This window comes from Archocentrus centrarchus, chromosome 14 (genome assembly GCF_007364275.1).
Source record: "Archocentrus centrarchus isolate MPI-CPG fArcCen1 chromosome 14, fArcCen1, whole genome shotgun sequence".
Lineage (NCBI taxonomy): Eukaryota > Metazoa > Chordata > Actinopteri > Cichliformes > Cichlidae > Archocentrus > Archocentrus centrarchus.
Window position 1 is genome coordinate 21,247,517 of NC_044359.1, and position 14,934 is coordinate 21,262,450.

At 40.0% G+C, this 14,934-nt stretch overlaps 2 protein-coding genes across 2 annotated transcripts in view; one reads left to right on the forward strand and one right to left on the reverse strand.

The window, feature by feature from the left end:
* Nucleotides 1-5,583, forward strand: part of arhgap31 (Rho GTPase activating protein 31) — a 27,731-nt gene extending 22,148 nt beyond the window's left edge. Inside the window, exon 14 of the mRNA XM_030745848.1 lies at nt 176-5,583. Within this exon, the coding sequence (XP_030601708.1) occupies nt 176-2,197 (2,022 nt within the window). The 3' untranslated portion in view covers nt 2,198-5,583. The remainder of the gene's footprint in view (nt 1-175) is intronic.
* A 5,506-nt stretch (nt 5,584-11,089) lies between these two features.
* On the reverse strand, nt 11,090-12,498 carry gsx1 (GS homeobox 1). The gene is made up of 2 exons (XM_030747064.1): nt 12,035-12,498; nt 11,090-11,895 (listed from the first exon to the last, which is right to left on the reverse strand). The coding sequence occupies exons 1-2, from the start codon at nt 12,411-12,413 to the stop codon at nt 11,543-11,545; spliced, it is 732 nt and encodes a 243-aa protein (XP_030602924.1). The 5' UTR covers nt 12,414-12,498; the 3' UTR covers nt 11,090-11,542.
* Between the last annotated feature and the right edge of the window lie 2,436 nt (nt 12,499-14,934).

Consider the following 14,934-nt stretch of genomic DNA (forward strand, 5'->3'; position numbering starts at 1 on the left):
CATTTCTGAAGAATAAGCCCCAACAGCCCGAAAAACACTGTTTTAAAATAGTGGAAAAGCTTTTTAGTTTCACATTTTGAGTTTTAGAGTGGTGTGACAGCTTCATGTTTTTAGCTCATGTATGTTTGTGTAATGTTTTGCTCTTTTCGCTTGTTTATCGCTTATAATTTCTCAGGACAAGGGATCTCCTACTGGCAAAGACCTGTGGCCTGACCTCCACCAAGAACTGAAAATAACTGAACCTGAATTTGACCTGCTGGATGAGAACTTTAAACAAGTTAATCTCTCAAAAAGCATTTGTGAGAGCACTAAGTTAACGATGGATGTCAGGGCGAAGCGCAGTCGCAGCTCTCCATCTCTGTCTTTGCTATGTAGAGAGCAGTCTTCAAATACCTCCCAGAGTGACTGTGAAGTCTCCACAAAGAAGCAGCCCTCAGAGTCAGACATCTTGCTGTCGCTTCACAAAAATGCAACACCTACTGACATGATGTATGAGAAAGAGAAGAAACTGCATCTGAAGACCCCACCCTTAAGCAAAGATGACCCAGTTTACACCAAGCAGAGGCAGCTTCTTTTAAAGGAAGCCAGTTTAGAGCGAGTGACGAATCCTTTAAAAATTGAGGATGCTCCAGTGGTTGCAAGCTTCTCAGGAGCAGAAAATATAGACAGGAAATCTCAGAAACATGAAATTCTTCAGGAAAACCAAAATGCCCTCAGTGATGGAGCAAAGAAAAGTGTGATTCCTGAGGTGGAGGTTCCTCAGAGGCTTTCAGTGTGTTTGGAAGAGAAACGTAACACACTGGAGCTGCCAAACCTTGATGATGATGAAGGAGGGACTTCAGAGGAGCTTGACCTGGTGGAGCCCTGGGAGGATATTAGCTTCACTAAGCAGTGGGTTACAAGCCCACTCCACTCACCTGATGTGGAGCACTTATTTAACCATCTGTCACCCTTCAGCTCACTTGGGGAAACTCTGACCTCTGAGGTGGAGAAGAGTTCTTCTCCTCAAGTTGATAACAACAAACAATCCCTCATTAGGAGCACTGAATGCCTTCCAGGAAACCTTCTTCAGACTACAAGCAGCAAACCAGAAACTAAGTGGATGTACGTGCCTTCAGCACCGACACGGACGAGCTTGAACGGCAATAGCACAACGCAACCTCCAGTGGGGAAGTGCAGCACAACAAAACCGAAGAACACAGGATCATCTCAGAGGTTTAACAGACAAATGTCGTACGAGCCAGCTGCTTCAGAGAAAAGAGAGGAGAACTGCTTTTCTAAACACAGGCCCTATTCGCTTAATTTAGACCTGGGACATAGATACATCAGAGACATTTCTAATCAGCAAAATCACACTTCATCAGAGTTTTCCTCCTGCCAGAGAGGGTTAATGGCCTCATCTGGAGCTGTAAACAACAGGCTGCCCTCAGAGTTGGAGCTGTTTCTGAATGATCGTCAGGCGCCTCTCCGGCGAAACTCGGCCCCGGTCAGCGTGTCCTCTGTCCGGACGGCCTTCATGATAAAAACATGCCAGGCCAAAGCCGTTCCCGTCATCCCTCCAAAGGTGCAGTACAGTCAAATACCTCACTGCAAACCTGAGAATGAGTTTGACAAAGTGAAGGAACAAGAAAAGGAGAATCCTAAAATAAGCACAGAGAAAAGCACTGCTGCACCTCCTCCAGGCATGTCAAATCTAAAGGAGGAGCTGGAGAATAAAGAGCCGGAGCCCAAACACCAAAAACAACCAAATGTTGAGAAATCTGCAGAGTCTCTGAAGATCGCATCCACTCCAGAACTGCCTGTGATAACCAGGAGACACACGCCGAGTCTGGAAGTGTTTGTGGACTGTCCCAGACCCAGCAGAGGGAACCTGTTACAAAGACCATCCTTTAGGAACAGACAGCGACCTCAAAGTCTTATCCTGCTCAGCCCTCCTTTTCCCATCATGGACTATCCAACGTCGGGGGATGACGGCAAGCTCCTTTCACCCATCAGGAGCCTGAATGACACGTCAGCAGTGAATGTCTTTTCTAAAGAGATGGCCGAAAGTTTCAGGACACCAGAGGGGATTGCTCTTCAGAATAAAATGACTATTCCAAAAAGTGGACAGAGACTGGAAACATCAACCAGCTGCTTCTACCAGCCGCAGAGAAGGTCGATGATATTTGACAGCAGGAGCCACAGACAGATTGAGTGACTGAAGCTACACTCACTGTCTATGTGTGTAAATAGATGTAATACATAAAGGAAGATGATATGATAACCTGTTGTAAATTTTATGAGTCACACATTCCTTGAAAAGCGGTTAAAAAACAGGAAGTATGTGGGAAAGAGGAAAAGGAAGCCATGATGTGTCTGAGAGCTGTTTATCTTTGACTGACATCTGCAACCAATTATTTTTTTTTTCAGTTTCCATCAGTCTATCATTTTGGGCTCTGTTGTGTTAGAGATTAATTTGCTGCCAACTACCGTAATTGTTTTTAGCTCTGCAGAGCTTCATTTAGGAAATATATTTAAAAGAAATTTTAGAATATCTATATCTGAAATTTAAGTTCTACCTTGTCAAAGAATTTCACTGCAAGACTGGAAAGTATTAAAAGCATCCTCTTGCTATTAAAACTGCTTTTTTTTTTTTTTTTTTACTTACAAACTGGCTGCTGGGGAGCATTTGTCACTGAATAAATGCTGAATTATACTAAATATTGTTTGATGAATGCAAATTCACTTTGACCTTGGAAACAGCAGATCGACAAAAACAAAAATGGATAACAAAACCTTAACTCAGGGTTAACTAACTAGTTGTTTATTCTAGTTGCTTGAAGAAGTGATGGACAAAGTATTCACATCGTATGTTTTAGAAAAAGTACCAATATAACAATAAACAACCAAAAATAGTCCATTGCACAGAAACCCTGCTTAAAAATCCTACTTACATGTGTAAGTAAAAGTCCAGAATGTGGCATCAAAGTCCTTATTCTGAAGAAAATGTCCCTGCGAGTGAGCTCTTATTTTGTGTGGATTTATTTGGTGCAGCAGGTTGAGACAGAGTTAGTTTACAACTTTATAAACATTTAGAAGTGAAATCTGAAGGGCCTGGAAATGGTTAATGAAGCAGGAAAGAACAAGCAGCAAAGCTCTGTTATACTAATCAGTATCTGTATTTTGTATGTAAAAATTAATTAGTAGCTGCCTCTGTCAGATAAATGTAGTTCAGTAAAGTGGAAGTATGGAGAAATATAAAGAAATGTAAAAGGAAATATTCAACTCAAACACACTTACTTACTTCCCAAGTCAGGCTCAGGTTCAGGTTACTTTATTCGTGAATGCAGGTAGGTTTGGTCTGTAGTAAGTAAGTCATCTGTCCTCATGTGCAAATTTTCAAAGCAAACACAGACAACAGATAAGCGCAATGTAACATAACACAGAAATGATAATAGAGAATCCACACAACAACATGTAGGAATGTAGGATAGCGGAAGTATGATTTGTTTATCTGAGTGACGGCTGCTGCAACAAAGCTTTTTTCCTTTTAAACAAAAGAACATGTTGATCTGCACTTTGGGACTAGAAGCTGAAACTCACTATGCTGCAGATGTAACAGCCACACTCATAACCATCTGATTCAGTGTGTTTCTGTTCATTACACATAAATATCCAAACCATGACACTAAGGAAAAGGGCAATCTCAATAAAAGCATGATTTTTTTTTTTTTTTTTTGCACTCAGCTTCACAGTTTGCATCAAAGTTCAGCACTGAATCAATAATTGTTACAAGATATTCATAAAACTGAACACATTCTGCTGCGTGACTCTTAATGGACGAGACCTTTTGTGTATGAGCATATTTTCTAAAATCAGTGATCATATCTTTTGATTTGTACAGGATAAGGGCGAGGGCATGCACCCATGTGGGGAGCCGGTCGAGGAGCAGGACTTGATCGGACAGAATTCCATTTATCCTGTTTGTGTCCTGTTAGTTATAAAGTCGTGAATCCAGCCCACAAGATTTTCATTTAGCTCCGATTGAAATGTGAATTGTGTTGAAGGCCAAAGAAAAATCAGCACATAGCAGTTGAGCATGAGAACCTCTAACAGTTAAGTTCAGTGAGGTTACTGTAGCATCTTCAACTCCTCTACGTGGTCATAAGCAAACTGCATGGACTGCAGTGACTAACCAGTGATGGTTAGTCATTTGTTACAGCTGAGTCTGCAGAAGCTCTGTCTGGATTCTGGTACACTCACTTCCAAAAACGTCAGAATACAGACACTGGAAACAAACATATCCCGAACCCGTGACTAATGTACTGACACAATGTGAGATTACGACCTCGTCACTTAACCAACTGAATTTGTTCTCAACAGTCTGAATACAGGAAGTGTACAGTGGTGGTCAGCAGAAAGAGCTGACAAACAGTTTAACAATCACAAACCCAATCAGTTACAGGAAAATCATTTTATTTATTCCTTTATGAACTTACATGTGACAATAAGGCTCAGTGAAGAGCTGATGTCTTTTTTCAAAGAAGTATTTAAAGGGAAATTCCTGTTTCTAAAGTAAATATATCAAGAGATGAATTAATGCCATTTACGCCACAGAAAGGCTTTAATTCATGAGTCATTTTCATTTTCTGTGATATTATTTAATGGATTTATCCGTGTATTTAATGACTTGTTTGTTTTTGAGATATAAAAAAAGTGCCTTGGAGAAAAGATGCCATCTGATGATTCTGATGTTATCAGAGCTGCTCGACAGACAGAAAACTGGAGCTTGCTTTGTGCATGCTGACTGTATTCACTGTGTTTGGATCTTAATGGTGCTTTGAGTGAAAGTAGAATGATGCCGTCTCCAGATTTTTCTCATTTTTACATTTTCTGCTATTTTGGGGTGAACAGCCATAGAGAGAAAAACAAAACAAAACAAAAACACTTTGTATGTTAGATTGTATTTAAGATGCTATTGATGCCATTAAAGATTGCTGTGTTTTTATACTGTAGTTTGGATAGCCTGGATGTGTGATTAGTGTTTATTTGCTTTGTAACTCATGTATACTTGTTGATACTGAAAATTATTGATTGAACTGTATGTATTCACAGGCAAAAGCTTTTGAGATGAGTTTTGCCTTAATGATCTGATTATGGCGCCTAAAGCAATTACATAAGATGCTTACATAAGATGAGTTTTGTTACAACAAAGAGTTATGAAAATAAAATGTTTGGAAAAAAAACTCTAATAAATCAGCTTGTGTTTAGTTAAATGATAACTTAGGCTTCCACTGTGATACACACGTGCAGTGATATGTGGTGTCAATTTTCTGTTTTTGTGACTTGAATAATTAAGTGAATAGAAAATCAGCCCATCTGTAAAATGCAAAAAAATTAAGTTGGGGGCCTGCAAGGCAATAGTGAAACCCTCACTTTGCATCTTTTTGGTAGATTCTGAGGTGTTTACTGAACTCGTTTGTCTTTGATGTTTTTTCTTTTTACAGACTCTGTAATGTTTGTTTCCAGGATTTGTTGATATGTAATAAAAATCAAGTCTTCTCTCTTCCAGTAAAATGTTCCCTGTCCCAGTGGCTGCAACACTGCTCCAATTAAAATGATTACAAGAGGCAATCTTATAACAAAAATCTGAACCCTTTCTTGTCCTCTGTGCTCATTGCAACCAGAAAAATATATTTTCATTTTGGCAGTTCACAGGGTTGACCTGAAGGTAAGAGGTGAGGTAACGACACAGGAAAGATTTCCTTCTGATGACCTTTTTTTTTTCTCATAATTTATGCAGACAGGGGTGTGGCTGCACAGTATAAACACTGCACCAATCCAGAGTGCGCTGAAGGGTTTGTGTTTTTTTTTAAACTTCCATTTAGCAACCCTAGATGCAGTTTGCTTTGAAACTTTTCTTGGTCTTCCAGTGCTTTTTAATCGCTATTTCTCAATCGTATTACAAACTGAGGAAACACCTACACAGCGATGCTTTCCCATCATCTTATGGTCTTCTTCTGCTTTGTTTTCATCAACTATTTTAATTTTCAGAAAGCTGGGCAGCTGGTAGAGCGTTAATTGCTACAAGCTTTTATAACATTTTTGGTGAACGTTAAAGAGCTTGAACCTTGATGGGTGCACATATTTTTAAGGACAAAAGATCAATAACACACCAAGTTTGCTTGAAAGTTTGCTTCACGTCTAACTTTGTAGCTTTTGGTGGTAACTTTATTGTCTACTTCACCTTTTACTGTAACACATTTTCAATTTGGAGTCTATGTGGCAGTTTTTTTGGGGGGGGGGTGAATCTGCATGACTCTGACTTTGTTAAAAAATACTAAAAAGTTACAAAAAAATTTAGAATGAAATTTAATGTTTAGATAGTCCAGCTCCTGATTGCTGTGTTTTATAGATAGATAGATAGATAGATAGATAGATAGATAGATAGATAGATAGATAGATAGATAGATAGATAGATAGATAGATAGATAGATAGATAGATAGATAGATAGCTAGATAGATAGATAGATAGATAGATAGATAGATAGATAGATAGATAGATAGATAGATAGATAGATAGATATAGATAGATGCACTGCTTCTTTTTTATTTTGAAAGGCACATGGAAACTTAGTCATGCAAGTTAAACATATTTTAATATATTTAAGATATATATAAGATTGTCCACCTGACTGTTTTTCTACTCTACCAGTTTTTAGAACAGCTTAATGCCAAATCTTATTGTCTTATTGGATGAAAATTCTCTATTTTTGAGTCGTGAAAATGTTCTTTCTTTTCCTTTTCAGCTCACTGAAAGGGGGTATAACAGAGACCGGTGCTGCTCCCTGAATGAGAAGTATTCTTATAAGGGGGGCCCCAAGATTTTTCATGTCAAAACTCTGTAAGCCTGGTGGAACACGTGCTTTCACGTTAATCTACTGGCTCTGGGCTCTGCCACCAGATGACGCTCCTGCTTCACACCGCGCATACGCTCAAGCCACTGAACTGCGAAAAAAACAAACAGACAAACGTGCTGAACGCGGAGCGAGTCTGTGCTGCAGGCCCATGAAAGTGTTGCAGCTGCTTGACACACAAGGTACAGATGTCCATTTTCTACCTGCTGAGAGAATCTCCATCGTTCTGTCACTTATGTTCCAGTGTGGGTTTTAGTGCGTTTGTGCGTAATTCGGTGAAAGCCAACCACTTGTACTCTCTGCTGACCTTTTCAAACATATTTTTTTCTTCTACGTGCCCATACTATAATACCATAAGATCTACGTACTGCAACACTACTCCAGCAGTATTCTAGCAACATTTCTGATATTTCCTATAACAGAAACTGACACCATGAATCAGAAATCAATGATGCACAAGTGTTTGTTTAACGCAAAACCAAAAACAATGAGTTAAAAATGGTTGCTATAGATTCTTTACCTGGACATGATCACCACCTGTTTCTTTGCATCCAGCAAACATCTCAGAGGGCTCTGTAGAGTTCTCTTATCCCCAGTTTTATGTCTAAATCTAATATTTTCATCAGTAGACTGTGTGCAGGTGCTGCAGTCAAACGCTGACAGAAAACAAATACGTTTCTTTATCCAAATGTCACATTTCACAGCTATTTAGACAAAAATCATCCTCGGAGGCATTCAGGTTGCACCAGCGGTGGCGCTTGCAGAGGTCTCTTCCATGTCTGAGCAGTTCATTATTTCTCAACCTTTGACACTGCTTGTGTATGGGCCGAGAATTAAAAAGGCGTATTCTCAGCACACTGAAAAAGGCAAGCAGAGCACAGTGCGCGCGTTGAATATTCAATTAGCGAGGGGCGACTGAGGAAAAGTGAAGCTGCGTGCCAGTCCTTCATCTTACACTGCTGATTAGCTGTTAAACAGATTATATACAGTTGAATGGGTTCAAATGTTGCAGCAGAATGCAGGCGGAGTTCAAGGCAATGACGAGCGGTTTTCTTCCTTGCCACTTCAGCAGACTGAACAGACTTTGTCACCAACAACAGCTCCGTAATGAAACATGTTGCTTTTCCGGTTTTTGTTGTTTTTTTTTTTTTTGTTTTTTTTTAAATAACATTCATTTTATAACACAGCATGAGCAGCTGAACCCATTTCCAGTCCATCAGTGCAGGTCGAGATGTTAGTTGAAGCTGCACTGAAATATAAAATGATAACTGTGATAGACTACAGCGATAATATTTTTCTGCCTACCAAATATTAATGCAAAATTAAACCTTTTTCCATTTTAAACCACACAAACAAGCCCTCGGTTCTATAGTTATCAGTAAACGCGTGCCTTAGACTTGTTGGCAAAAACTGCTGCACGCATATTAAAAACGCCACACACCGTGGAGTGATAAAATGTTAAGGTAAAATTACATTTTAAACTACTAAAATCCTGATTGAAAATAATCTCCTGGAAATAATGTTCCTTCTTCCAGCAGTAACTCGTATGGAAGCTTGTTCGAGACTCTACATTTAAGGCAAAGTTGTCTGAATAGTGTGGAACAACTTGTATTTGTTCCTTGAACAGTGAGTAAATAAACACGTTAAAGTGTTTAAAAGTTTACAAACTGTTTTGTAAAAAGTTACTAAGTTAACTTGGTAAGATTTACTGCACACTTTTACTAAGCTGGATAAGTTTAAAGTAGTTGAATGTGCAGTGCCACAGCAAGCCACGCGGGTCCAAAAGAGCTCTCATTGAGAAGCCACGTGTCCGTTTCCAAAGCCTCTCCAACTTAACCACCTCCTTTGTACGACTAACCCACATCGGCAGCGTCCCTCCACATAAAGGGATTTGCAATTTCAAGATATTTCAGCTTAAATGTTTTTGACAGTTCCCTCGCTTTTACCTCGGCTTGGTTATTTTAACTGTGCCAAATGGGTCACCTTGGGTTGCTGTCTGCGCGCAAAGGGCTTTTGCGCGCATTCAGTCTGAATTTTTTCCAACTTTCCTTGACGGGGAAACCAGCTGCTGGTCGTGAAAAGACGGCTTATTAATTGTCCTTTGTCATGCAGAATTGCTTGATTTCTAAAGAAACTTACAAAGGCTCTTTTTCAGGATTCAAGTATTTTGTTTCGTGCGTATTTTCAAACCATCGAATCAGCTGCAGCGCCGCGCCGTCTACCAGACTCTCAGGTACTGACTGCCTGCTCCCTTTGTCCCCTTTTAATGCTGTTGTAAATCGTGCAGACTGATTTGTTACAAGCTGTTCTTTTAATCTGATAGATAAGAGACATGTCAAAGAAAAGCCGTAAATAAAAAATTAGCCCGAATAAAGACAAGGGCGAGTCTGCTAGATGGGCGCCTGTTGACTCAAGCGGCTCTCCAGCGTCAGGGGAGCCCTCTCCTCAGCTCCGTCAAGGTTACGTCCACAATTCCCTTTTCTTCTTTTTAAAAAGACACCGTAGTCCTTTTTGCTTCAATGAATTGATCGGCACAAAATTAAGAATAAATAAATTGAGCATTTGAAGCACCGAGCGTATAAGCTCCCCCAGGGCGCATACCCCCGGGCTATTGAATGGATAAAGGGCGCTTTGCAGAGGACGTTGTGAGCAAAATGGAGCTCTATGGTGCAATTAACAAAATGGTCTAATCCCATATCTTAACAAATGCAAATATTAGAGTTTTGTTAAAATAGTTAAGTGAACAATTAAATGAAAGTTTAGAAGTGAAACTTCACATCCAAATAAGGCACGCTGATGCAGATAATGTGATGTACGCAATTTAGGAACACTTTTTAGTCTCTTAAAAAACTCTAGCTGTACATTTATGTGGAGCAAATATAGTTTAAAGCCTATTCAACATAATAAATATAATTTTGACAGCCAAAGGCTCAATACAAGAGCGGGTGTAGCAGTGCGTAAAACGGGCAGAGAAATATGGAACTACACGCTTTACTCCTAGTTTAGTCATTTGGACGTCTTTTATTCATAATGTAGTATTTTTTAACGGGAACTTAAAAATATACATATGCACTCATTTTAGACTCGTTTTTCACCCAGTTAGCGTTTTAGTTTCCCCTGGAACCTTTTTTAAAGGTTGCCGCGTATTATTTGGTAAATAATATATTTGTGTGGTTTATACTACTTATAATTAAAATAAATGCTCTGCTAATTAATATTTTATGTTACGAAATAATGTGGGGTGAATTTTAAAAGGGTTGTACAGGGCTAAAACACAGTTTATAAAAATGACAACAATCTTGAGCACAGTGCTGCGTTAACAATTACAACAATCTGGGTCATGAACACTAAACTGTGTCCTTTTCTCATTTATTTTCATGTTAGATCGATATCTTAAGTTATGCACATTCCTGATGCACCATTATACACCCACAGTGATTATTTACTCAGTCACACGAGACAGATCATTTCAGCTGAAATGAAACTTGGAAAGAAGCTCACAAGGGCCAGCGAGTGAAAGCTGGGTTGAGTGCCCCCCGGGAAAAGCGCATAAGAGGAGCCCATGATAATGCGTTTATCACTTCTGAGTGATAAAGATTATTAAGTATTTAATTTACTCATTCTTAGGCACGTATTCCTCAGTGCTCTTCTTCGATGCACGAGAACCTTTTTTTTTTCTTTCATTCTTTTTTCTGTACGTACGGTGCAGAGCAGTTTAGGAATATCAGAACACAAAAGTTGCACCAAATTTCTTTTGGGTTTCTGTGGGGAAATGGGAGCTCTGTGTGGCAACTTTAAAATCTTCCCAAAGCATGAACAGACTCAGTAGCTTTAATGTCGTGCAAGAAAATATTAAAATATGTGTGTTTTTAATTTGCACAGAAACTGCGTAAGTTCTGAAAATTCGAGTTAAGCGCACGTTTCTACTAAAACGCAGCTATCCAAAGTTTTAATACGTGAATATAATTTATTTTGCTGGTTTAAATAAAGACTGCTAGATAGCATTTAGAATTTTGTAATTGTACTCCTCCTCCGTTTTCTTCTATTTTTTTTTAATGCCCAAACTAATAACTTCAACCGGAATTCTTCTTTGCCACCGTGCGCATTCAGTGGTGCCCCCACAAAAAATAACCCACAGGACAACGTAGTCTACCGCTCAGAAATATTTTATTTAAGTATGAACATTTTTAAATAAATAAATATTTTTTCAATTACACTGAGGATATAATTTCAGAGTGGTGTCGGCAGATTTCTCTCCAGCTTTCCATATTTTAAGTCACAGTTCCATCCACATAGAATGAATCTAACCAGTATTTACCAAGTATAGTACAAAATACTGTCTTCCCCAAAATACACATAAACAATGTTGCTATTGTTTTTGGGGGGTGTTGTTTTTACAAATATGCCTACCATAATCATCGGCAACAACAAGCGACTGTTATCAGAAAAAAACTACATACAAAACGTACAACATGTATACAGCTATACAATAATTCAGGGCAGTCCCCTGATTTTAAAATATTCTCTGTCTATGTACAGACGACTGAACACAAGTGGAACAGTCTTTTTTTTCTTTTTTCTTTTCTTTTTGGCTGTATTCAAAATCACCAGGAGCAAAATCTTTCAGAAATGAGTCAAAGGGGCGTTCAGGGTGAGACGGACAGGTCCACATCCTCCTTTTCTGACGAGGAAGGAGATATGGGAATGTCATCGTCCTCTTCCTCCGAGCATCTTGCAGTTGACAGGGACGAGCATTTGCAGTTATGTGATCCAGTCCTTTGGCCGCTGCTCTTTCCCTCCTTTTTGTGCTTAACTCTGCGGTTCTGGAACCAGATTTTCACCTGCTTCTCAGACAAGTTCAGGTACGTGGCGATCTCAATGCGCCTCAGTCTGGAGAGGTACATGTTGGAGGTGAACTCTCGCTCCAGCTCCAAAAGTTGTGTGCTGGTGAAAGCGGTGCGCATGCGCTTGCTGCTCTGAAGTTTGCCGTTACTGTTTTCTGAGAAAACAACATAAACTGTAAGCCATGGGGATATTGTGGAAACAAGTGTAATTAAACGTTTTTTTTTTTTTGTTTGTTTGTTTGTTTTGCTTGTTTTTTTTGCACTTGATCAATACTTAAACCAGTTTTTACTCACCGATGGAGATGCAGTGGAACTGCCGTGGGTCTGGGACTGAGTATGCAGCCTGGTAAATCCCCGGTGCATGGCTGAGGTTGACGCTGTTGGATGAAGAGTGTTGCCTTGACAGAGCCGAGTGGCAGTACTGTGAGCTGAAGGGAGGAAACGATGCTTTGAGAAGCGGCAGTGTCGGTGGAGATGGATGGAGCTGGGACGCGGTCATGCACAGCGGGCAGAAGCACAAGAGCCCGGCTTTCCTCGAGTGGCACGAGCCTGGCAGCCCGTGCGCATGGTGCGGCGAGTGCACGGCGTAAGGGAATAGAGGTGGGTTGTTCTCGCTTCCTTTGTCGTTTGCCTCCCTTAAAATCAAGGAATCCACGAGAAAAGACCTCGGCATGTTTGCAAACTTGTTGCTCAGCGTGCTTGAAAGTTTAAGTCGTTCGTGCTCGTTCGTTGCGTCAGTGTGCTCTCTTCGGGGCGGTGGACAGCGAAGTGGTGCTGAAGGCGCACAGCCTCCCTTTAAATAGCCGCCGTGGACTCGGTTCGGCCATGTGACGGTTACGCTGTAAGCGGCCAAGAGCTCTCAATAGGGTTTTGTGCCTTTCTCTCGGCATTCCCACTGCACGCTTCCCCATTATTTCACTTGTTAACTAAATGAACTGCATAATGTAGTCTATTCTTGTCAGCCCCACCCACGCCGCAAGAGGCGGCACAACCCATTCTCCCTTTTATCATCATTCTCATTTTATCATAGAGACGAGCTTAAATTTGCGACAGAAAACGTTTCTGTCACTTTTGGAAAGCCAGTGTGCATTCAAGTTTTGTCTTAGACATTAAGCAGTGTGTCTAAGTCTTAAGTATGTCTGTACGTCCAGAGCAAGAGGTGGAGGTAGAAATCCACTCTTATACGTTTATTTATTTTTTACATTTCTCACTCTAGCAGGTAAATTACAGAAGAATTTCTTAGCAATTGCTTTAATCAAAAGTTCATCACGTCTGTATTTGGGGAAATGTGAAGGCAAAGCAGTTATTTATTTCTCTAGCTTTAAAACACACACACACACACACACACACACACACACACACACACACACACACACACACACACACACACACACACACACACACACACACCAGGAAACATCCATACCTATATTATTTATTTCCATTTATTTCTAATTATCTGTGTCTGCATCCCGGCAGGTCTGTGTGTCTTCTTTACTGACAGTGCCGAGCGCAAAAAACATAACAGCAACAGCTGAATGTAAAGTTTATGCATATCCATTTTAGGGTTAATGTGTCATTTCTGGGCACAAAAAAAGGGACAAGTCATTGCCTGAAGGCAGTGCTGTTAAAGAGCAGTGATTAATTCCTTTGCTCGGGCCCCTGCCGAGTCGGGGGAAAGAATATGTAAAAATAACCAGGTTTTCACTCCGCGGCCCTTATTGAATGTCATTGTGGAGGGTTTTCAATGAGAGAGAAAGAGAGTCGAATTAAAGTGTGTGACAGCGGCGGATAGACCCAACAAAGGCGACTCTGTCATAGAGGAGCCCAGTGCGCTGTGCGTGAAGCCCCCGCCTCGCGCTCTGATTGAATTAAGTAATAGGAAAACATTTTCTTTCACTTTAAGGCTTTCTGAACAAGACCTTCAAAGGGACGGGAGCCGTAATATGTGAGTAAATAGAGGACTGCAATTATTCTTCTGCAGAGCTACTTCTTTCTTAAGCAAGCACAAAATAATGTTAAACTAGAAATAAAAAATGACAAAGAGCGAAAATCAATGCATGTTTCTTCTTCTTCTTCTTCTTCTTCTTCTTCCTCTGTTGTTCCTACTTGACATGTGGGGTGTGTGTTTTTATTACTGACAGAAAGAAGGGTTCCTTGTTGTTGGTTTACTGTTTACATGTGTTCTGCTTTAAGCATCGTTTTCCATAAATTGTCACGTCCAGGGAATTAGTCCTTCAGCTCCACACAACACAGCCACATGACGGTGTGATGCTATCTGTTCTCTCCTCATGAAAGAGGCTTAATGCGCTCAGCTTCACACCACTAATCTTCCATAAAAAAAAAAAAAAAAAAAACTAGACCTGTAATTAGGTGGCGCCATTAAAGTAGTTACAAATTAGGAGCAGTTAAACCCTTTAACGAGATCTCGTCATTAGGACAAAAACCTGTTATATCCGCGAGAGCTTTTTTTTTTTTTTTTTTTTGTGCATTAGTCCATCCTTTCATTTCCTGCCAGAAATGAGCCATTAACTAGTCTGTCAATCTTGCTGCAATCTCTGAAACCTGTAAATACAATTCTGCCGCTTTTATTACGATTCCTAATTAGTTAATACGTTAATGACATATTTTCATCATACCTCAAAACATTCACAAAGAGCTTGCCAGATTGTGCGCTAAAGCCCAAAATAAAATATTTTAAAACGGGAGCAAAATGTGTCTTTCTTTTCAATTCAGGCCTATAATCGCTTCAGATTTGAAAAGAATTATGCCTCATATCTACATTTCTCAGATGTGCAGCCTACGCGGTGGCAGCTTGACGCATTGCTCGACATAAAGATGTTATCAGAGGCCCTAATTTTCAAATTATGTACAGCAGTCATCCCGTGGATAGGAATAGAGGTTTCATGGGTCCTCTCGCAGGGGAAGCTCATCCTAATTTGCAATCCCAACTGGAGACTGACAAATAGTTTTGACCTCCCTCTGGAGGCGCGGGCCAGAAGTGCAAAGAATCTCATCCTCCATAATCACTTGTTACTGAGATAAATAATCGAGGGAAAATAGCCTGCTCACATTGTAACGACTCATTTTTGCGCTAGTTGCAAGCTACAAAAATACATCTGTAGCCACTTACAAGGTTTATGCATCATCACCTTCACATCCACATGCACTTTCTTTTCTTTGTTTTTTGATTT

Excerpts from the sequence above, each read along its gene's own strand:
- gsx1 (XM_030747064.1), bottom strand. The coding sequence starts at position 12,413 with ATGCCGAGGTCTTTTCTCGTGGATTCCTTGATTTTAAGGGAGGCAAAC. Across the intron at positions 11,896-12,034 it reads GTTCCACTGCATCTCCATCG|AAAACAGTAACGGCAAACTT; the intron begins GTGAGTAAAAAC and ends TTGTTTTCTCAG.